Below are 21,975 nucleotides of genomic sequence, written 5' to 3' on the forward strand. Positions count from 1 at the left end.
TGTGGCCTTGCCTGCCATACCTCCACTGCAACAAACTGCCGTTAGCATCAACAATCCTTCAGTCAGCCTGTGTCATACAGCTAATAATGCCCTGCGTTGCATATGGCTGGACTGAAGTTTTAATAAAAGCATTAACCAGATAAAAGGAAAAAAAAAAAAAAAAAAAAAAAAGAAAAAAAAAAGGCACCACAATGATTCTGCATAAGCAGCTCTAGGATGCATTGACATCTCATGCTCTTCAAAAGAAAAACATTTTTTTTTTATGCTTTAATATGCCCTGATGTTAGAGAAAACAAAAACAAAGCTACATGTCACATCAAAGATAATAATAATAATAATAAAAATAATTTGACCGACCGGCAGCATTTGTTGGCTTTAATTGCCTAAAAGACCTCCCGAGGAAGACGAAGATATCTGACAGCTCTTAGCAGGCTTGTTGAATTCAAGTTTTAAAAACAAGTCTGGGGAGACAGCCCACACTAGGGCCCTTTGACATTGCCAGGCCTGGCAGCAAGACTTGCATAGTAGGCACACTGAGAAGGGTCACACTGTCCATTGGCTCCTGGAGGTCCCTGTGGGCCCATGAGACCAGGCAACCCAGCTTCGCCTTGAGGGCCAGGTRGTCCTGGCATCCCATCTTTGGCATAGCCAGGCTCCCCTGGGAGGCCTAGAACAAAAGCAAAACACCCTTGGTTAGTGGCATCCTATGAGGCTGAGTCCTACAGTGACATAGGAGCTAGGGCTGCAGCCACACTAGGACATCAGCTTCCACATGTTTGGGTCTGGCCTGCATCTATCTACAAGCATGTGGCAAGCATAGCTCCTCTGAAAGAAAGTCCTCCACCCCATAGGGAACCCTTGGGTTGCACAACTCCCCTACAGGCACTGATCCCCTGGCATTCTGTTCTTGGAGCTGTGCCAACTACTGATGCCAACTGGTCAACTACTGATGTGTAGTTTTAGCARAGAGGATGGGGGCATGGTGAAGGTTGAGGCAAAAGCCAACTGTGGGAGACAAGTGGTGGGACCAACATTGTTTTAAGGTATTGCAGGGCCTGTATGCCAAATGCAGCCCATGGAGTTATTGTTTTCCTGTACAATCCTCTCATATAGTCTGGGGAAACAAAAGTGGCCAGATGAGATATGCATGATACACATCTTCCTTTTGGGCTGGTAGCTAGAGCAATTATGTATATTATATTTTATTTACATTATCCTGACAGTCTATCTAACATACCTTTGTCCCTGTAACTGTTCTGAGTGATAAGWGATTTGTGGAGCTTTCTAAATAAACACACCTGGAATTCCCGGAGGACCTATTTCACCTCGTTGACCAACACCAGTATCTCCCTTCTCACCCTTCGCTCCTCTTTCTCCTGTAGAAAGGGGGAGAAGAAAAAACAATGAATTGACAACCATGATCTACATAACTAAATGATATTACAACAGATCTTCTATCCACACAGAAGTTAATATTACTGAATGGGGGGGGAGGGGGAAGAGTTCTTAATAGTGCTCACACCTCTGCGATTGGTGCGATAGGTGCGATAGGACAAAAGCAGGGATGAAGATATGCACCAATTGTGGCTGAAGGATGAACACACTCTACAATTACTGGTCACATTCACAATCTCTCTGATTGAAACAAACTGCTACTTACAACACACAGGTTTTGAGCACCACTCAAACATTACAAACAGACAGCAAAGCTGCTAGTCCAGCTCATTGTTTACACCACTGAAATATCTGAGTAAAGTCTACCCACAGCAAAATGAAATGGTGACAATGACTTACACCTTAGATATTCCAGTATCTAGGAAACTATGAGGTCATTGTGTTCAAAAAAAAAAAAAAAAAAAAAAAARATTTTTCAAAAACAATGATTTTTAGATACAAAAGTGGAAAAAAAACAAAAGCAATTAAAAGTATGATTTTTTTCCTTTAAAAATACGCAGAACTATATCCTTTTCAGTCTCTTCCATTTCTCAGAGTTTCCAGCAGAACTGCTGTAGCTCAACATGCTATTTCTGCCACTCAGTGTCAGCACTGAAGTATAGGAGGTAGACACATCGCATCAGATTTTCTAAATAACTACAGTTCACTCACCTTTGGGACCAATCGGTCCAGGTGGCCCTTCAGACCCAGTCTGTCCAGGTCGGCCAGGCTCTCCTGGAGGACCAGCTCTTCCTGGGAGTCCTTCCTTTCCAGGAGGACCTGGAGGTCCTGGTCTACCATGGGATGCTTTTACATGTGCAGGCTGCATTTCAGCCAAGAGATAGGCTAACTTTGCTGTGAAGAAAGAGAAATTGCTTTTTTGATAGTTTGGATTAGAAAGGCAGTGCACAGAGAGCCAAAACTACTAGCCCAGTAAATCCTATGTATTTTCAAAGACCAGATTTTCAGGGCCACCTATTCTGTTATCCAGACACGGTCCTTCACCGTAACTCATCAATACATCAACTTTCTCTTTTCTACTTCAATCTGTATGTCCCAGTAGTTTAAAACATCTTCTGAATATCATCCTTAGCCCTACACATTTCTCTCATCCTGTTGTCCATGACATCAGAAGTTTTTGTTTATTTTGTTTTTTTTTTTTTTCCTTTTATTTGTATAGGCAGTGGCTGGATGTCTGTAGAACTCAATCCACTCTGCTTTGAAAGGAGACATTTATTTTCAGCACTTCTGCTACACACAACAAATTCTATGGGAAGAGAAATTTTTTTTCTTTTCTCTTCTGGGTTGTTGCACACGTGAAGTCAAACCCAATGTACTCATCTCTGACTGTAAATTGAGAACCAGTAATTGAAGCAGCTCCATGTCAGCATATTCTCTCACTTCCATTCAGGCACACTATTTGCTGCTTCCAGATTCAAACAGAGAGGAGTACAGAGAGCTTTAAAACACACAGAGAACCACAAAAAATATCCTACAAAAGGGAGGGAAAAGAGTTTCCTATGTCCTATTCACTGATCCAATATCTTGGTAAATTTCAGGAATTGTTCCATTTCACCAYGATTTTAGCATGTAGGCAAGTGTCCATGGACATATTTCAACTGCCCCAAGAGCTACGTGAAGAGATGGCAGCATACAACTGTTCATTGTAGATATGGTCAACAGTGGTCCTCAGTTCACATACTTTGAGTGAAATAGCAGCTTACATCCCTTCTCCCTGGTACAGATGTGTATGGATATTGCAGAACTATTTCTCCCCCAGCCAGGACCAAACAAGCACATTTACCAGAGTCCACAGTTCTTCTGTGGGTTTTTAATCTGTTTTCTCTTTCAGAGCTCCCTCTGTTTTAACTTGCAGCTTCTCTTCTCCTACTATCCCTACCCAGGCACCTTCACTAACGATTCTGCAAATAAGCTATTTCAGTGTAGTTRGCACAGGCAACATCTTTGGCCTGATGAAGAGGCAAAGTGCCTGTGCTATTGCTAACAACTTTAAGCATGGGGAAGGCTAAAACTTGCAAAATAYGTTTTATTTTACCCATCTCCTCTTTCCAAGCAGACCTATCTCTACGTTGCTTTCCACAAGCAGGAGAAGTTGAAGTGCTAATTACACAACCAGAACTACAGTAATATTTGTTACAGTCTCAGATTGATCTATCAGATTCTCAGAGCAAATTGCTTACCATCTAGCTGCTTTGCTAACTCCTCTTGGATTAGCCTCCTCAAAGTCTCCAGAGATGGCGGTTCCCCCTGGAGAGTAATAATCACAGTAATAACAAAACACAGTAATCACAGTCCTTGGAGCAAATGAAGCTTACAATGAAGGGCTTAGTGGGTGGCATTCCTTCACCTACTTGTACCCAGGGCTGCACGGACTGCCTGAAAGAAGGGAGAAGTGTAAAGGAACTCAAAATATGCAAAACTGCTACCCTTCCAGCACGCAGGGTCAACAAAATCCAGCTTGCTCACACAATACYCAATCCTCCAACTAAATAAAAGTTCCAGCCTGCTTTCAGGATACTGAAGGGAGTCAGGGAGCTTGAGGATTCATCTTTTACATGGCTCAATGATATACATGAATGAGTCAATACTCCGTCAGATATATGATATATGTGAGTGAATCAATACTCTGCCTGTCGTAGACCCCCTACCCAACCGCCCCAGGAAAAACATCCTTCATGTCCCTTTCTCAGCTCTTCTGTGCAATAATGCTGTTGAACTGCTGTAATATTCCATCAACATTCAATGCTATGTGAGCAACAGCTCTGGATGTTCCAACTGAAAAACTGATGAAAATAAACTTGACAGTCTGGGATATTTTGGTTTGGGACTTTCTGGGAAAACAAAAAATGGATTTAGAGCAAGCAAACTCCTTTGGATAACTTAAAGAAAAAAGTAGCTGTATTTTAAAATGCATCCATTTTGAGATAACAAGCTCAAACATTTTCCTTCAGAAATTGTGAAGATGTTTCATATAAAATATACTTTCCTTTTTTTGGCTAAAATTAATCTTTGAATTTGCAACAATTTTGAAAATACTTTCAATATTCTTCTCAGATCAAATCATCCATATGAAAATGTTTAGTTTCCTTCACTCCTTTTAATGCACAAAGATGCAGCACGAGTACTGTCTACAGAAAGCCTGTGAGGTCTTCAGAATCAGAAATTATTCTTCATTAAGAACAGGAAATTTTACTAAATAGCTAAAAGACATTCCACTTTTAACATATTTTATATAATACTGCTGCTAAATACAGAGATTGTCCCTTTCCTGCCTTTTTCCAAACAGACATTTTGCAGGATAAAATGATGTTTACTGGTAACAAAGAAATTGTCACTGCTACTAGCCATTTGTGAGAGCTCTTAATGAATATTCTAAAAAATAAATATGATCGGAGCAGTCTCTGAAGGCTTAAAAAAGGTATCATTTGAAGCTTTAACCCTWTTAGTTGCATTATGTCTCCATATTCATCAAGGATTTCATCAAATCTGGTGTTTGGAAATACAGAAAATGTCTAAAATATATCCAACTTTACATCAGAGATTATTCTACTGTTTTGTATATCCCCCTAGGGTAATCTCAAAAGACAAAAATCATCTTCAAAATGGTTATATTGGTTTCACTGATCTAAGTAGTAATTCTCATTCTTTTACATACATAGCCCTCAGTCACTCTCAATGGCTACATTGTTTCCTGTAAGAAAAAAAAAATGAAAAAAAAAAAAAAAGAATATTGAACTAAAATAGCTTTTCATGAATTCTGATGATCTGACTCCAGGATTTCCAGGAATAAACTGGTGACCTTTCCACAGCTCAGCACTCTGTCTCTCATAACAACTAGAATGAGAGGTAGAGGAAAGAAATGTGGAGATACAAACGGCTATGCATTAACACACATATAGAGAGAAGCTATTTCAGGAGTAAGGGACTGGAAGCCTTTGCTACTGGTCTGAATTGCTCAGCCCTACTGAAGTTCAATCCAACGCTGCACACAGAASTCATTAACCAGACTACTACAGGGAATGCTACCTGTGCAGCAGCAGTTTTATGCTGGAAGAATTCTTCCTTTTATAACTCTAATTAAAATTTATAAATAACATTCATCTTGCAAAACACTACAGAAACTGCAATAAGTCAGTCATTTGAGATCCTAGTCATGTGCTGCAGCAGAAAGCTGCTGCAGTAGCTACATACATTCAAATAAAGTTCCTGTAGCAAGACCTGCCCCACACTGTTCTTTCTCCAATAGCACATCCCCTAAAACATGCTGTAGTTCTTCTTTTTAAAATATAAACAGATAAATAGCAGACAAAAACACTTCCACCCTGCAGAGACCATTGCAAGGGCACGTTACAATCAGTCCACAGTCTTTTCTTAGGTATTTTACTGATCACACACCGTGACAGCAATATTACTGGCAAGAACTCTTATCTGCCAGTCTTACCCGGGGTCCAGGAAATCCTGGCTGTCCTGGGGGACCTGGAGGTCCCACTTGTCCATTGTCTCCTGGAGGTCCATGAGGACCCATCAGTCCCGGATGGCCTTTGTGACCAGGTATTCCTGGATCACCTGGAGGGCCCTTTTCTCCTGGAGAGCCTTTTTCACCCTTAATGCCAGGCTGTCCCTAAGACAAAAAGGCCAGCGTTACCGCCACAAAACAAAAGAGAAACTTCAGATTTCCAAGCACAGCAAAACACAAATAGCTGAGTTGACAAAGTTATGGAATACAACATCTGGTGCATTACAAATGATCTACAAATTATTACTGACGCAGGACAATTAAAGAGATGACTGGGAGGATGGGGAAGCATGGCAGATCCCTACAGGCCACACTTGACTCTTGAATGACCCCTTCCCCTCATCTTTGATCCAAAATACCTCTCTCAATTTCAGAGTAACAAAGAAGGCTAATGATGCTCTCCTACCTACCCTCTCTCCTCTGGAGCCAGTTTCGCCTGGTTTCCCTGGTACGCCCTGCAACAAAACAAGGGTGAGCATACAAGTACTATCCACAGTTTTGCAATGATTCCTGTGACCTGGGAAAAATAATTTCCTTTTTATCCTCCAGATGTCTGAGAGCTCTCTGACTTCGCTCAAGTATCAGCTATTTAAGAAAAAAACAGTTTGCTGTAACCCAGGTAGAATACACGACGTTTTTCCTGAGACCGCAGTCCTGCTTTGAAACAAGTGGAAGTTATCTTACCTCTTTTCCTGGAGGACCCTTCTCTCCTGGTTCTCCCTGAGAGATATAAAGAGTGAATTTAGCATAACATTGCAAGGAGTGAGACGTTAGACACTACCTAATAAGCCTGAATTTCAAATTCTGTCTGGGGCAAAAGTGTTCTGTTCCATGGCAGTGGGTTTAGGCTATTTATTCTTAGACTATTGATATAGGTTATCTTCTGGAAAGGCAGCTACTACTATTTAAAACGCATTTTCAGTAAAACTGCATATATCATGTAAATGTTTCTAAATGAAAGGAAGCAGTTAGTCATCTCTACAGAACCAGCTGAGATCAGGATATACGTTTCATTGAAAATGTGTTTCTATTTTAAGTACAAATTGTTCCTTTTTCTTAAAGGTGTCTCACAAAGTTGCCTAAACTTTACTTTGGCTGATTTACTAAATGCTGTCAGTCTTTTTTTCACCTCAATCAGTGCCAAGATTATAGACATAGCAGTTTAAAAATGTAACAGGAGGGTATTACAGCCAAGATAATGGATGTAGCCCCTGTTACAAAACAACTTTCAGCCTGACAGATTGCATGTTTTCCAAGTACCTCAAATTTCCTAAATTTAAGCAAGCACGCTATTATTTTTTTCTATAACCTGCCCTTATAAATGGACAATAACTACAATCTTTGTATTTTGGCATTTCAAGAGAAAAAATCTATGACTGTAATCCTGAAGCACTGCACTGGAAAAGCAAAGCAAGTATTAAATTAGAAATTGCTAAAAYTCTCATGACTTTCCTAAAAATGAATGAAAATATTTATTTTTAGAATCCATATACAGCTCCCCACACGTGATCATGTCTCGAATGTGGAGGTGATATTTTTCCTGTATATAACAAATTTCACAGGGGTATCCTACATCCACCTGTGCCCTATGAAAGATACRCATCCACCTACGTTCTGGCCATGGGATCAGACAGCAGCAGACTTACTCAAGTATTCCATAGGGCTATGTCATGTTTAAATGGCTACCATCTTTGCTGCTTTAATTTAATTTCAAAAAAAATATATTTCTTTCTGCTGTTTCCACTACGAAACTCCCTAATTTCTAATTTCTCTCTCTCTCTCACACACACACATAAAGAATAAGCTTTTCTAAATTCACATGAAAATGTTTATATCTGATCATCTTAAATCACAACAGGACCAGAAAGAAAAACATTTACCTAGTATTCACCTTTTCCTGCTTCCTTGTTAAATGCAACATATTCTGCTAATCCTAAAATGGTCCAAGATACTGGATTTCAAGGCTGTGATATTTTCAGGTGTACTTTTTCTGGATTAATTTGGGTGATATATGAGTATTTTAATTGCAATGTACTTATTGCTGGCCTTTGAAAAGTTGAACTTATAGCAAGAAAAGAATTTTTCTCAGACATAAAATATCATATGTATCTTGTATTATTATAGCTGTTCTAGGGTTCATGCAGAGAGATATTCTGAGGAAGCAATCAGCTCATACCTCTATTAAGACTACTGCATCAGCTCAATAAATTCACACATTACAAGGACTGAYTGATGGGTACTCTTTCAGTAAATGGAATTACAGATGCTTGCACTCAAAAATGCTGTTCTTTGCAGTCCAGCTTCCTTTGAAACTAAAATGTATTGCCTGTGGATCTGGCACATCTACTGACTCTACCTTTTAACACAATTAAAGATGACTGTGTCCCATCACCATCAGTTAAACATCYTAAAGTAGGCAATTAGTGGCTCTAATGCGTCCTCACAAATACTTACAGGTGGTCCTCGGGGTCCTACAAAACCAGGGAGTCCTGGGCTGCCATTTTCTCCTTTATTTCCTTTTGGACCCTTAGAAMAAAAATGAAGAACATACTAGCAGCTCTTTCTCCAAAATCTCTTTYCCAGCACATGCATATACCAGGACTGCAAAATTTCACCGTAGCAGGAGGACTCCCCAAAATGACAAAGAACAGAAAAACAAAGTCATTTAGAAAAGCAGATTGCAGACATGTCTGCATTATTAATAAGCTGTGAGTCCCTGTGAAAAGATGAAAATGAAATGACAATTATGGAAGTGATTGGAGGTATGTTTGGTGGATAGTTCTTGTGCTGCACAGTTTATAAGGTGTCATCACAGCTAAGGAAAAACTGTAATGCACAAAGGGAAAACAGCCCGGACAGTCATAGTGTGTGAATCTGAGAATACAATTAACAGAGAAATAACTTTAGAATCGTTCTCTTGCCACTATTTAAACACACAATTTAAAAAAACATTCTCTGTACCTATCTTTTGTAAAATGCACACAATTTTTTTCTTTATTACAAATCCAGGCAGCTTAAATGGCAGCATAGGAAATAGATCCCTCTTCTGTTCATATTCTTGAAAACCTTTATTTTAAGCTTTTTTTTCCCACAATATTGTCCTCCATCTTGTAATTCAGCATGCAACACTTTCACATCTTCAAGTAAAACTTGTTTTCATTTCCAACTTGCCTGCTGTAAAGTGAGCCCCAGCAAATCTGATGAACACAAAGACTTGCAGGCACACAAGGACTCCAAGTCCCATGACGTTGCACAACCCAGAAAAGTTTGGATATATCAGGAGATGAGTTGCACTTCCATATGCAGATTTAAGTAGTATTATGAAGTGGCACTTTCACTGACAATGAGTTGAGTAAAAAAGAAGCTTTCTGGCAGTTAATACCAAGTGTCCTTGTGATTAAAATTCATCAGTAGTGAGGCAGTCCGTAAGATGGAAAAGAAATCTCTATTGCCACAACTGTCTCCTCTTTTTTTCAAAAGGAAATGTTATATATTGGTTGGTCACGCCATGGAATGCTGCCAGGAAAATTAGTGTATTTCCAGACAAGACTGCAAATAAACAGACTACTGTACAGAATAAAGAAGTACTCTTCATAATAACCTCTAAGAAGAGGAGAGAATTCATTTTAATGCCAGAGAAAAGTACCAATGTGCCACTGTCTGCTCTGCTGACCAGCATTGTCATTGTTTACTTTTCTTTCATCCATCTGACTTTATCCATTTCTCAATGTCTTATGCTATTTTTGGACTGTAAATCCTCTAAAGGAAAGGCTACCTTGGTTTTGAGTTGGTGCAGAGAGCTGCCTGATGAGTCTCCAAGCAACTAGATGACTGCCTAGGTAATGTGATAACACAGTGATTATTTTAAAAATTGCCTTCAGAGCCAAAGAAGCCCAGCAAAGAAGAGACATCAACCCCAGGAAGCCAATAAGTAGCAACAGAAGTTGAGAACAGAGCTGGGCATGGTAAGAAAAAAAAACAGGCTGAAAAGACAACAGCAGTGGCAGAAGGGCAGAAGCCACAACAGTGATCCCAGAAAGGTAGGCTGAAGCTGTCACCAAGAGTAGAAAGCAGCAGTATTGTTTCTTGGCTACAGAAAGGTCAGGAGACTCCATACAACCTACATGTTATCACCAACCCATGCAGAAAGGTGTTGCTTGCTTCTCTGCAACAGCTWAGGAGGACAGGTATGTGTAGCAAGGCAAAATGTTGCCTATGGTACAAGCCCACCATTAGGCTRAGTTTGCTTCATGGTGATGCAAGTGTGATGCAAAGAATGAGCCCCACTGCAGTTTTTCATACTCTTCCTCCTTTGCTTTTGTCTCTGTTTGAATATAATACTCCAGTGAGCTGTAATATCTGGGTAAGCAAAGAGAGGGCAAAAGGGTAAAGCTCAGGGATTTGATAGGTACTACTGAACACTGAGGTTCATGACCTTCTTGACTGTCCTCCTTACAGATTTTCATTACTATGCTGCTCTTCTACACAGGATGGACCCTGGGGGATTTGTTCTGCTCAGTGATCTTGGTTTACTGCCCATTGCCTGCTCTCTACCAAAACACCTGGGAAGGATTTCTCTACTGCTGCTATTCCTCAGTGGCAGTCTGCCAACACCCCAAGGCCCTCTCCTTCCTTCTGACAGCTCTCTGCTGGTTGCAACAGTCTCTGCTTCACAAAATTAAATCCACTCATAAAGAAGAGGCATGCCAATCTTTCCTTCACATGAGGTAATCAATCATTTCCTCTCTGTGAACACTTAGTGTTTGCTGGTAAAAATGATGAGCCAACTAGCATATGAACTCCAGAAACATACCCCGCGGCTCCCTCATTTTGTGGCCAGGAAATATCTTGCAAGTCACTAGCCCCTATCTTCAGACGGCAACTTGAGGTACTGCGAACACCTACAAAATCCTCTCCTCCTATACTTCATCAGTCACCTCTCCTTGACACAACTGCTTGCTGCATGAGTGTCCTTCTGTGGTACTTACTGGGTTACCAGCAGGGCCAGGCTCTCCCACAGGGCCAGGCAATCCATTCTTGCCCTAGGTCAAAAGAAAACAAGATAAGTAGTGAAGCAGAATACACTATAATGAAAGATACCCACTTGCTCTACAATAGAGGGGATTTCTTCAGCACTGTTCAGCCTCCTCTCCTCTTGGTAGACTATAGAGCTAAGATCTCTTATTCTACACTTACCCCGTAACTTTTGCATCCCTGATTGCATGGCTGACCCCACCTTTGGACAAAAGCCGAGAGATCTAGATCCCTTAATCTGATGAGGATGTGAAAACTGAGCATGCCTTCTCCTCAGCCCTATCATATAAAAGATTCTCCTGCATAGGTGGAGGTACCTGCTATGCAGCCACAGATCCTGAGTGTTCAGACAATTATCTCGCCCATTTTGAAGCCTCTTTTGGCAACTCTTAGATCAGTGTAAAAGTGCGCTGCACTCACTGACAGATATCTCAAGATCTCTCCACTTCTTCTTCCTCCTCCTTGAGTCAGTATTTTGTTCTGAGTTTGCAAAACATTCTGGACTCTTTTGCTAGCTTTTCTTCCCAAGAAGAAATCATTCTTACTACAACATATTAAAGATGCACTCATGCTCAGYAATTGAGACTTGCATTCAAATTTGGAAAAGTGTTCACTTTTTGAGAGAGAATTAAAAAGCCAGAAAACAGTGATTTCTCARTCATCCCAAATAGCAATTCCTGAAATGTAAAATAAATAGCCATTTCTCCACTTGAGATGTAATAAAACTCTACAGGTGTTCAATTAAAAAAAAAAAGTGAAAAAAAACTTCTCCTAAAATTAAGCTTTTCTGTAGAATAAAAATYGGAAAGCATGATAAAAACGATTGTTCGCTTTTAAATATTATAATTGGACCCTAAATATCTCAAACTGGGCATCTGCAATTAGCGCCTACTTTTGAAAACCACATCCAGAGGCCATATGAGAAGTAAACAAAATGTCAGAGGTAGGACTGGAATATGAGCACTTCTGACACTCTAGGTCTGGTAGAACCCATTGCACATCTTCCCCATTCCCAAATCAGTAGTCATCACTATTTGGCACACCTATTTGTTCACACTAATACTTATCAATATCCTGCTATTTTTCCCAAATTAAATGGGAAAAAAATAAAAAATAAAAATAAATATCAAACACCATCAGAATCTTGTATACTTTTTTTTTTTTCCAAATACAGGCAGATTATAGGATATTTTCACTATAGACAACATATTCTTCAAAACCTTCTTGTTGAAAGAAAAAACTCACCGGCGGCCCTCTGAGTCCTCGAGGACCCTGTGGTCCTACAGGACCAGTATCACCCTGAAAGGAAGAAAAGTATTGAGTGAAGAAGATTTGACAAAACRGCAATTGTTCTGTTAAATTATTCTGCTCATATATTAAAGAAAATAGCATTAAAGAAAAGTCTCACTCCTCCTAGTTATGCAAGATGAAGACCAGCCTCTCTTTGAGTTTGCTCTCTCTTGAACCAGGCTTCAGATTCGCTTCTACCTTTTATGGGTGGTTCTCTAGGTCTATCCTCAACGTTACCATTTGCAGCATAACATTCTTCCAGTGACACAAATAAGATACCCCTCCCTAGGTCCGATGGCCATGGCATGGCAGCCACTTGGTGTATTGCTCAGCAGTTACTGCAGGATCCTGTCCAGTTCATGGTCTCTAGGGACTTTGCTTCATGACTGCATATAAAATGAATAATGTCAAAGGATCTGTTTATACTGTCTTTCTTTCCTCCGAGCAGCAGCGTCTTATTCCACAGGTATTTCTCAGGTTTCAGTGGAGTGATTTGTGCGGTAAGGCACAGCTCTTGTAGAGGAAGTGTGACAGAATGAGACCCGTTGAGACTCTGCTGAATGAAGCATGGCTCAGAGAGGTGTGTGGCAGAGAGCAGGTCCACCACCATGCAGCACAGACTGCGATTCAAACAATACAGTTTTCCCCCTTTTCCAAAGATATAGCTGACATTTACRTGCCAGCTGCTGAGCAGTGAAAAAAGCCCTCTAATTCCTTGTTACCATAATGAATTATGCACAAATAATTCCCTGTGCATTCTTGCAACAATTACCCTTTATTACAGTTTCTGCATTTTTGGGGGCATTTTGTGAATGAAACATTGGGGAACATTGCAAATGAAAATTTTCATTGTCAGAGAGCAGGGGATTAATTTCTGCTCAAAGTGGTATACTTACATCTTTCCCTGGTGGCCCTTCACGCCCAGCAGGACCTGTCGCACCTGGTTCCCCCTGCAATTCAGCAAGAAGAAAGGAGAAATCAACTCAAGGTCAATGACAGACCAGTAACATCACTGCAAATAGTCTGGGGCTTCAGCTCATAATTCTGTGGAGGTGTGAAGCCTTTTTAAAGCCAACGGGAGCCTCGTACATCAGACAGGATACATGGCTTATAAAAATAACTCAGAAACATCTTCTGCAAGTGATGCACAAGGTACTGCACTGCTTTACAGCAGTATATTAGCTACTGCTATAGCAGTGATTGAAAATCACCAGTGTACTCATGATGCAGAAGCTATTTGAATGAGAAAGAGATGAGCAAATCCAGCACTGGATTTCTCAGCTAAGCTCCTGCAAATGGAACATTTTCTTTCCCTGTGGAAAAACAGAATTAGGCAGAAAGACATTCAATTCTGTATTCTACTTCTTATATCAAGGAGTCTTTTGTGCTGCATTGCAGACACAGGACTACAAGAAGCCCAGCATTTCATGCAGAACTTGAGTTTTRTGATTTATGACTCACAGGCAACTCAGCCATGGTCTTAGATGCATTTCCATCTCTTTTCTGTATGTCTTGTTTCTGAACACTCTCTGTATTACCCAAGACTTTTTCTGGAGATCTGATCACTGGCGCTACAAGTGCAGAAGGGTTCCTCACCTTGCCCTTCAGCAGCTGTACCAGTGGGAGGTTGTACACACATGTTTTTACAAAGGACTATCTCAAAGTGTGCATCAAAGAAATCAGATGTACCAGTTGCCTCGCCTTACCTGGAAGCAGAACTTTAGGAGAGTGAAGGAAGATGGCTGCTGTGATTTTACGCAGCGCATGGAGTTGTGGTTGAAAACAGCAGTGTCAAACACAGGTCTGTCATTTTTTTTCTACATCTTCGAAAAGACTTTAGCATCAGCTGTTTAATCAACATAGTATTTCTCTAAAATACCATCCTGTGTGCATAAAGGGCATGGTACTTACCTGGGGACCTGGGGGACCTGTATCTCCTCTTTGTCCTTTGAAACCCTATAAAAGAGAATGAAATCAATGATCCCCCATTATCCCAATCCATGAAGCATTCAGAAAGCTTCAGCTTTAATGTGCAGTTAATAACTTTCTAATTTTGCCTAAAATTACTAGGAAYTGGTCACCATGGAGCTGTCATGTCCCAGGGAGTGATAAGGAAGGGCTATGTTACAGGCACATGATGGACTGTTCCATAACTCCATAGGCTACAAGACCATAGTGTGTATACGTTCCTGCTGTGAACAGCCCATAGATCACTTGGCCCTAGATTTCACTGCCTCTGATCTTTCTGAGAATACATAACAAAATACATGAATTACAGCTCTGACCTTCTGGTAAAAGAGGGTGTCACATGTTTTGTGCTTTAACATAAGGTAAATGCCTTACTCTGCTCCAGGTCAGCCTTATTGCGAAGAACCTGAAAATCCCTCTGTGTTTTTACATGTTATTTATGTATACACTCACAATAGCATCGCTATTTTCAGTCAAGACAATTCTTTGGTTATACATAAAAATCAGTAAAGGAATCCATCTGCCCAACAGAAGTTTCCAGGCCAAWGATACAAAAGAGTTTCTGCATTGATTCTGTTAGAACAGTAGAACAGCTCCTACCGGTAAACCTCTGGCACCCTCCTGGCCAGGAAGTCCTGGTTCTCCAGGCTTTCCCTACAAGAAAAGGAAAACAAAATAAACGTATAAACAGGAAACAGGAGTTTGATGCATAAAATTCTTTTCACTCTTCCTCCTTATATATAGTATATTTATACTGAGAACTATAATTGCCAAAAGTTTCTTCAGCAATGCCTGTGTCTGAGCATGCAATACAGACATACTCATGGGTACCTCTACTAATACTACTAGGAACACAGTCTTTGAAGTTCAAAGAGCGCTTGTGTCTTTGGACTCGCAGCTCCACATACTGGTTTCCCTAATGATTGGGGACCTGACTTTTACAAACCCACCAACTCTTATGCTATGGTTTGACAAATCACATAAAAAGTTGGCAAAGCAAGATTCCTGAAGTGCATTCTTACTGTAATAAATACAGTTGCAAGGAATTCTATTTCATGCCCATTTATTAGCACTTCTCTTCAACTAGGCAACTTCATGATTCAGGCTTTTCATTCCACAAATGTGAGTATAGACTAAATAGAGAAAATCAAATATAAAACACTTGATCCTGGATAACAAAACAGTTATAGAGCATCCCAGGAATGGCTTCTTTGAAGACACTCGCCCTACATTTTTTTTTTAATCTCACAGTCCCATAGTCTTTTGTCAAAAAATGGATTAAGGGTTTAGTAGTACAAAACAACCTTCTGTCTCTGCAATATTTACGGTAGCTGTAAAATGGAATCACTAGCTTTTAGAGTATTTACGGTAGCTGTAAAAATTGAATCACTAGGGTTTAGAATATTTATGGTAGCTGTAAAAGCAAATAACAGTTTTCTCTCAAGATTGCTAGTGTGCGAATCTTATAAAATGCTGAAGACAATACAGTCCTTCTGATGCTAAAAAAAAAAAAAAAAAAGACATGCAAACAGACTTCTGGACCCCTAAGGAGTCCATAGATAGGCAGCTCCAAAAGCAATAACTGCATGCAAGCTCTGAATGCCTGAGTGAAACAGCTTTAAATTTCATTACCGGTTCCCCAAGAGATCCCGGCTTGCCATCTTTGCCGTCATTTCCAGCAATGCCCTGTAAATGAAACGCAAAACAAGGTATAAGGATGGAGGCTATAAGAAGGATCAGAATGTTTTGTCAATGTGAAATCYTACAATCTTACAATGACACCTCTGCTTCATCATGAGATACTTGAGTTTGAGTAGACCTCAGAAAACTCCATTATTTCTACAGCTCAGCCATAAACCTCTCCTTGGCACACTATTGCACTAGCACAAACTGCCTCCTATATGATACGTCTAAGGGGTACCTTCTTTTCAGCAAGGCAAGTACTCCAAAAGACTATAAAGATAGGATCCTTAAAAACATATTCTTAGTTGACATAATTCATTCTAATACCATTGAGCTAGACTGCTTTACAGCAGAAATAGCTCTGGCCTTTTCCCCTTAAGTTAAAAAAAAAATGTAGTAACAAGAAAAATCAGATTCTATGGCCAAGACACACTTCATCTTGACTCAACGCAAAGGAACTATTTCAACAGTGGTTTCTTCTTCAGACAAACAATATTTCCACCTAAGAGTTCCTGTGCCCTTACACTGGGAGCTATTATATCAGGGTACCTTGGCAGGTTGGAGAAATGGGCAGAAAAGAATTACATTAAGTTCTCCAAAAGAAAGTGCAGAGCTCTGCAGCTGGGGAGGAATAGCCTCATGCGCCAGTATAGCCTAAGGGCTAAGCAGTTGGAAAGCTGCTTTCCAGAGAAGGATTTGGGGCTACTGGTGGACACCATATTGAACAGGAGCCCCTGTGGCAAAGAAGGCCAACAATAGCCTCAGTTGCATTCAAAGAACATTTCTGCCAGTTCAAGGGTGGTGATCCTTTCCCTCTATTCAGCATTGAGGAGACATCTTCAAAAGAGGATGTACAAAGAGACATGGACACTGTGAACTAAGTCTCATGAGGAAAAGCTATGATTGTTCATCCTGAGGGAAAAAAAAAAAAGGCTCATGAGAATCTTATCAATGTATATAAATCTAATGGGACGTTGKGAAGAGTGCAGGGGCCTGGCTCCTCACAGGATGAGAGGGAACAGGAACAAACTGAAACACAGGAAATTTTCTTTGAACATAGAAAACACTTAATCATTGTGAAGGTGGTTGAATATTGGAGTATGGTTCCCAAAGAGATTGCAAAATCTCTGTCTTTGGAGATATTCAAAATCTGTCTAGATACGGTCCTGGACAAAATGCTAATGGTGACTTTCCTTAAGCAGGTGGTTTGGACCAGAGGATCTCCAGAGGTTCTTTGCCAAACCAAACAATTTCATGTTATTTGAYGTATTATTTGACTTCTGTGCTGTACATGAAAGCTTCTCTGCCAAAGAATGAGGAAACAGATGAGGAACAGAACATATTTAATATTGATAGTTAATACTTAGCTTTCAAGTGGTCAAACACAGCATTTATGCAGATCTAGACAACACAGCAGTGTGAACATTACAGATACTATCAYACACATCTTTCAAAGCACCTTCAAATTTCACCTCCTTGATTGCCTACATGTTCATAAAATGTTTACTATATTTAATGAAAAGAAGTTGACTTGCACTCACTGGAAGTCCAGGCACACCTGGTGGTCCCTGTGGACCTGGAGGGCCATCTTTACCCTGAAAAGAAATCAGAAACATGAGTCAGACAAGTTCTTCATATACTTCTATCAGATGACATTTTAGCAAATTTAGTATTCAGCAAGAGAGAAAACTGTGAGAATCATATCTTGCACCACACATCACACAGTGCACAAGACTTCCCTGAATTCATGCATATTTGAACTGGAGATCTTTCTTTTTACATGAACCATCCAATATTAGTTATAAGCTCTCTTAAATGCAGAARCTACTAAAATCACTGTGAAGCTTTCTCTAAAGTTTAATTATCTTTAATACAGGGTGCTTAATTTCTTCCATTAAGATGTCTAGCCAGGAAATAGAAATTCTGTATTTTATAAATATTGAATCAAAGATTATGAGAAATACATAGCTGACACTGCTAAGGAAGAAATCCACTCTTATTCTCCAGAATACAACAATAGTATCCACGGTCTATCACACTATTCCAATCTTGATCACTTTTTCAAACGTTCACCTGATCATTTGAAAAGGAAGTTCACTCAGACTGCAGCATCTCTGCTGAAAATGCTCATTGATTTCACAGGAGCCACCAGAAGGACCATTGCTGGYCATTGTTACTGAAGCTTAGATTTAAATGAATGAGCGAAAGATGCCTACTCATTAAGCACCTTTTGCTAGAGGTGTAGTAGAAATTAATCACACAATTAAACAGCTCCAAACCATTCCATCTCCACAGCATGCATTACTCTATGATTGTTCATCTTTTCCCCTTCAAATTATCAATCAGATTCTGACCATATTACCTGTCCCTTTCAGGGTTTTCTGATGCATTACCATAAAATAACATCCAAACAACTTTCAAATAAAATAGCTGTATAAAATTCTTCATAGATTTCTTCAGGGTTACATCTATACTGATATTTTCCATGGTGCCAGGCAATGTTTTCAGATGGTGGAATTTGGTCAGTTTGTGCTATGACATCCTTCAAAAGGTCTCAAGTAGGGCTTTGACAATCCCTATGCACAGTTCATGTGTCAGCCTGGATCATGAAGCATCCTAACAGACCTTTCAGATGCAACCATCTTGCTCTAGAAACTAAGAACTTTGTTATTAAAGGCCATGAACTTGTCCTTACTGCCAAGAGAAAAATCTGAGGCATCTTTAATGCACTAATACAYATGCAGGCAGCCTCTTCTCCCAGTTACAGACTGTCAATCTGCAATGATCTAACAAATGGTGAGCATGTGTTCTGATTTGTTGCTGCAGGCAATTTACCGGATGGAAAAGAAGTACAAAAGGCTCTTTAGAGAGCAGGCCTAGGATGTTCAGAAGAGGTCTCACAAACTTGATTTAGTTCTGGCTAATTTGGAGTTCCTTTGTGTGAGTAAATGCAGCTGTAAGAACAGAGTAACCTGCAGTTATTTGTGAGTGTGCAGGTGTGGAATTGCTTCAGGATGAATAATGTTGGAAGCCTTCACACAATATGACAATGGTTCCAGTTCATCTCTGCAGAAGTAAAGCTAGTTAAAGGTAGTGGTTGAACACATAACCTATAGCTTACTATATCTCCTGGATTTCCTGCTGGTCCAATTGATCCAGGAGCCCCATCTGGTCCCTAAATAAAATAAAGCAGAAACAATGCAAGTGATTGATATATTTTGTACATTTGTCAATGCTCTCACTGCCACAGATGGCAGCACTAAAGTTTTCCCTCATTTACTCATTTTAGCATTCATTTCTTCATTCATCACAGAAAAGCAGTGACAATCTCTGCATACAATCAGTCTCCAAAGCCAGAAAACGGCAAATATTGGAGTGTGGCCCTGGCCCTCCCTTCTGAAAATAGATGATTAGGGAAAAAACAATCTTGTCACAAAAATAACTCTGAAGAACTGACAGAAAGAAAGAAATGACTGAAGAAATGWCAGGAGCAGTTTGAACCATATTCTGTGGAAGGCAAAATTCTGGAATCATGAGTCAATGCAGATAGAGGGAAAAGCCACAGCAAAAGCTGCAGAGARAAAAAATATCTAAAGGAATATGGCATTTTGCTCTCTTTTGTCAGGATCCATTTTGAGCATTTCCTTTCAACATGAAGACATTCAGAGGTTCTCACAGGATATTTTTAAGGGTGTTTAATCCTCCTGGAATAACAGTATGACTGTGATAATAGACCTGTTTGTATTGCCATTTTCTCCTAAAACAACAACTCTCAAGAAAAGATTAGAGGAAAGCAAATGACCCACAAAGCAGGTCTGAGTGTCGTCCTAGTAGCAAAACATTCAACAGTCTTTAGACTCTGCTACCATCTGAAAACATAATTTTTTATTCAAACCTCTTTTTTGATACCTCCTATTGCTTAGTCAGTGTAATGCAAATTCTGTTCTGAAGAGATTGTGCTGATCCCCAGAAGAGATGAAGGGTGTGAACCCACAGAAGAACAGAGCCAAACTGCACTGGAAGCTGGAGTTTAAATAGTGATGGCTGTGGACAAAGGAGACTTGAAAAGCCTTTCATTAAGAAAAAGTCACAGCTCTTGGAGGGTGTAAGTGGTGATACCRCGGGCAGGAAAGCCACTTATTTTAACCTTGCTTCTACAATATCTCATACTACTGTATATTAACCGAGAACTAAGAAACACAGTTATATCTGCCAGTTCCACACTGATTACTTATTTTGGATAACGAAACACCTATATACATGCTACAAAGAAGTCTCTGTGGAAGGGGTTTCATAATCATTGTCTTTTATACAGAGATACACTGAAACAGCATCAATTTACAGAGTGAGATGAAGCATTAAATGCAAAGTGGCTGATGTATTAAATATCAATTACTATGAGTGGAAAATTCTATGACACTCACAGGACCATTAGGAACTCACTGAAAAATGCAAAGGCAAGAAGATACAGACAGGTGGGAATGACCCTTCCTACCATGTGGGCTTTGCAATAACCTTTATTAGTAAGGAAAATACAGGAGCGCCTGCTTTGTAACAGAGGAACTTACAGGTGGACCAGGATTTCCAGGAAGTCCTGCAAAGCCTGGCATTCCAGGATGACCCTGAAAAACGAACCCATATWTTTTTTATGCATTATTCACCTCTTTACTAGAGCTAAGATTGTGTGGTAACATCAAAATAAGACAATAGACAGATAGCTTATTATAAAGCAATAAGATACTATAGATTTTTAAAGCAAAGACTTGATTTTGAAAGCATGCATTTTACAACATTTTCTACTGTGTATCCTGTATGCTAACAGGAGCTGAGAACATTGTGAATTATATAAGGTAGGAGATTAGGGAGGAAAACAGAAGCTGTTTAAAATATCTTAAAAATCTCATTGCAGATACTGACTTGCACTCCAAATTATTGGCTTTGCCCTTGACACAATTAAGTGCAAAATTTTACTCCGATTTAGACAGTCCTTCTCCTTTTGGGATCTCGGTTCCTCCTAAARCAGACCCTCCTTGCACCCATCTTCCAGGATTAATAAAAACAATAGCCTTTCCCATTAAAGATTCATCTCCTGGTTCTCATCTACACATTAACTGGGGAAATGAGTCCAGACTGGGTAAGGTAGAGAACTGAATGCATTCAATCCAGAAATAAGGAAGCATCATCTGGAACTCCCCCAACACAACACAGAGATGGGTCTTGCAGGAAATGGAGAGCCTGAGGAGCAGTGTTATATTCCCATCTAGATGGGTATCTGAGGTCCAGAAACAGTGAAGAGCTCCCACTTTCCTGCTCTGTCTCTGGAAATGGGACTCCTACTAACACCATGGCAGTTTCTCATGAGGAACTGCAGTTGCTGCACTGTTGGAACATGCAATCTTCACCTGCTCTCCTTTTTCTCCCACATCTCCAGTTGCACCACGGTCTCCTTTAACACCCTGGTAAGAACAACAACAAMAAAAAAATCCATTGAATGTCACATATATTCAGTATTGTATCACACTTTTAACCATCTTGTAAGTGCTCGSACACTTGAGTGTCTAATACAAAAGTCAAGGACTGAATTCTGCTTGCCCTTCTCAAATTCTTCCCTAGACTTTCACTGATGAATTTAGAGCCCAGATACATGGAAAAAATGGTCTTTGATCATATCCAGGATACAATTTTGGGGGAGGGAGAGGTGCGTATTTTTGCTTGTTTGTTTCTTTTAATATTGTAGTCTTCTGAACATGAAGGGGACCTACAAATCCTTAAAAATGGATAAAAAAGACTCTTAGGCATTGAACTAAATGGGTCTCCTTATTAAGGAATTATCCAGACTAGAGCAGATAYACATTATATTATAGAGGGAGCTAGTAATACCCTCTCCCCTTGAGGGACAACAAAGGCATTTCAAGGTTTGGTCATGAAATTCATACCAAGAAAGTGTCCTTCTCTCCCTCTCTCTACTAGCAGCAATAGAGATAGAGACAACTAACCAGTATGTAGATGTTCGTATTCAATTTAGGAAA

General features: G+C 39.9%; 1 protein-coding gene across 1 annotated transcript in view; it reads right to left on the reverse strand.

Annotated features, from left to right (window-relative positions):
• Positions 1–262: 262 nt before the first annotated feature.
• Positions 263–21,975, reverse strand: part of COL22A1 (collagen type XXII alpha 1 chain) — a 183,613-nt gene continuing 161,900 nt past the window's right edge. The window contains exons 46-63 of the mRNA XM_026047153.1: positions 21,349–21,402; positions 20,515–20,568; positions 19,068–19,121; positions 17,488–17,541; positions 15,896–15,949; positions 14,864–14,917; positions 14,207–14,251; positions 13,192–13,245; positions 12,251–12,304; positions 10,960–11,013; positions 8,426–8,497; positions 6,656–6,691; positions 6,382–6,426; positions 5,897–6,076; positions 3,636–3,702; positions 2,107–2,289; positions 1,299–1,376; positions 263–667 (exon numbers count right to left, since the gene is read on the reverse strand). Coding sequence (XP_025902938.1) covers positions 480–667; positions 1,299–1,376; positions 2,107–2,289; positions 3,636–3,702; positions 5,897–6,076; positions 6,382–6,426; positions 6,656–6,691; positions 8,426–8,497; positions 10,960–11,013; positions 12,251–12,304; positions 13,192–13,245; positions 14,207–14,251; positions 14,864–14,917; positions 15,896–15,949; positions 17,488–17,541; positions 19,068–19,121; positions 20,515–20,568; positions 21,349–21,402 — 1,380 coding nt within the window. The 3' untranslated portion in view covers positions 263–479. The remainder of the gene's footprint in view (positions 668–1,298; positions 1,377–2,106; positions 2,290–3,635; positions 3,703–5,896; positions 6,077–6,381; positions 6,427–6,655; positions 6,692–8,425; positions 8,498–10,959; positions 11,014–12,250; positions 12,305–13,191; positions 13,246–14,206; positions 14,252–14,863; positions 14,918–15,895; positions 15,950–17,487; positions 17,542–19,067; positions 19,122–20,514; positions 20,569–21,348; positions 21,403–21,975) is intronic.

This window comes from Nothoprocta perdicaria, unplaced genomic scaffold, assembly GCF_003342845.1.
Source record: "Nothoprocta perdicaria isolate Ctin4 unplaced genomic scaffold, notPer1 scaffold_48, whole genome shotgun sequence".
NCBI classification, from domain to species: domain Eukaryota; kingdom Metazoa; phylum Chordata; class Aves; order Tinamiformes; family Tinamidae; genus Nothoprocta; species Nothoprocta perdicaria.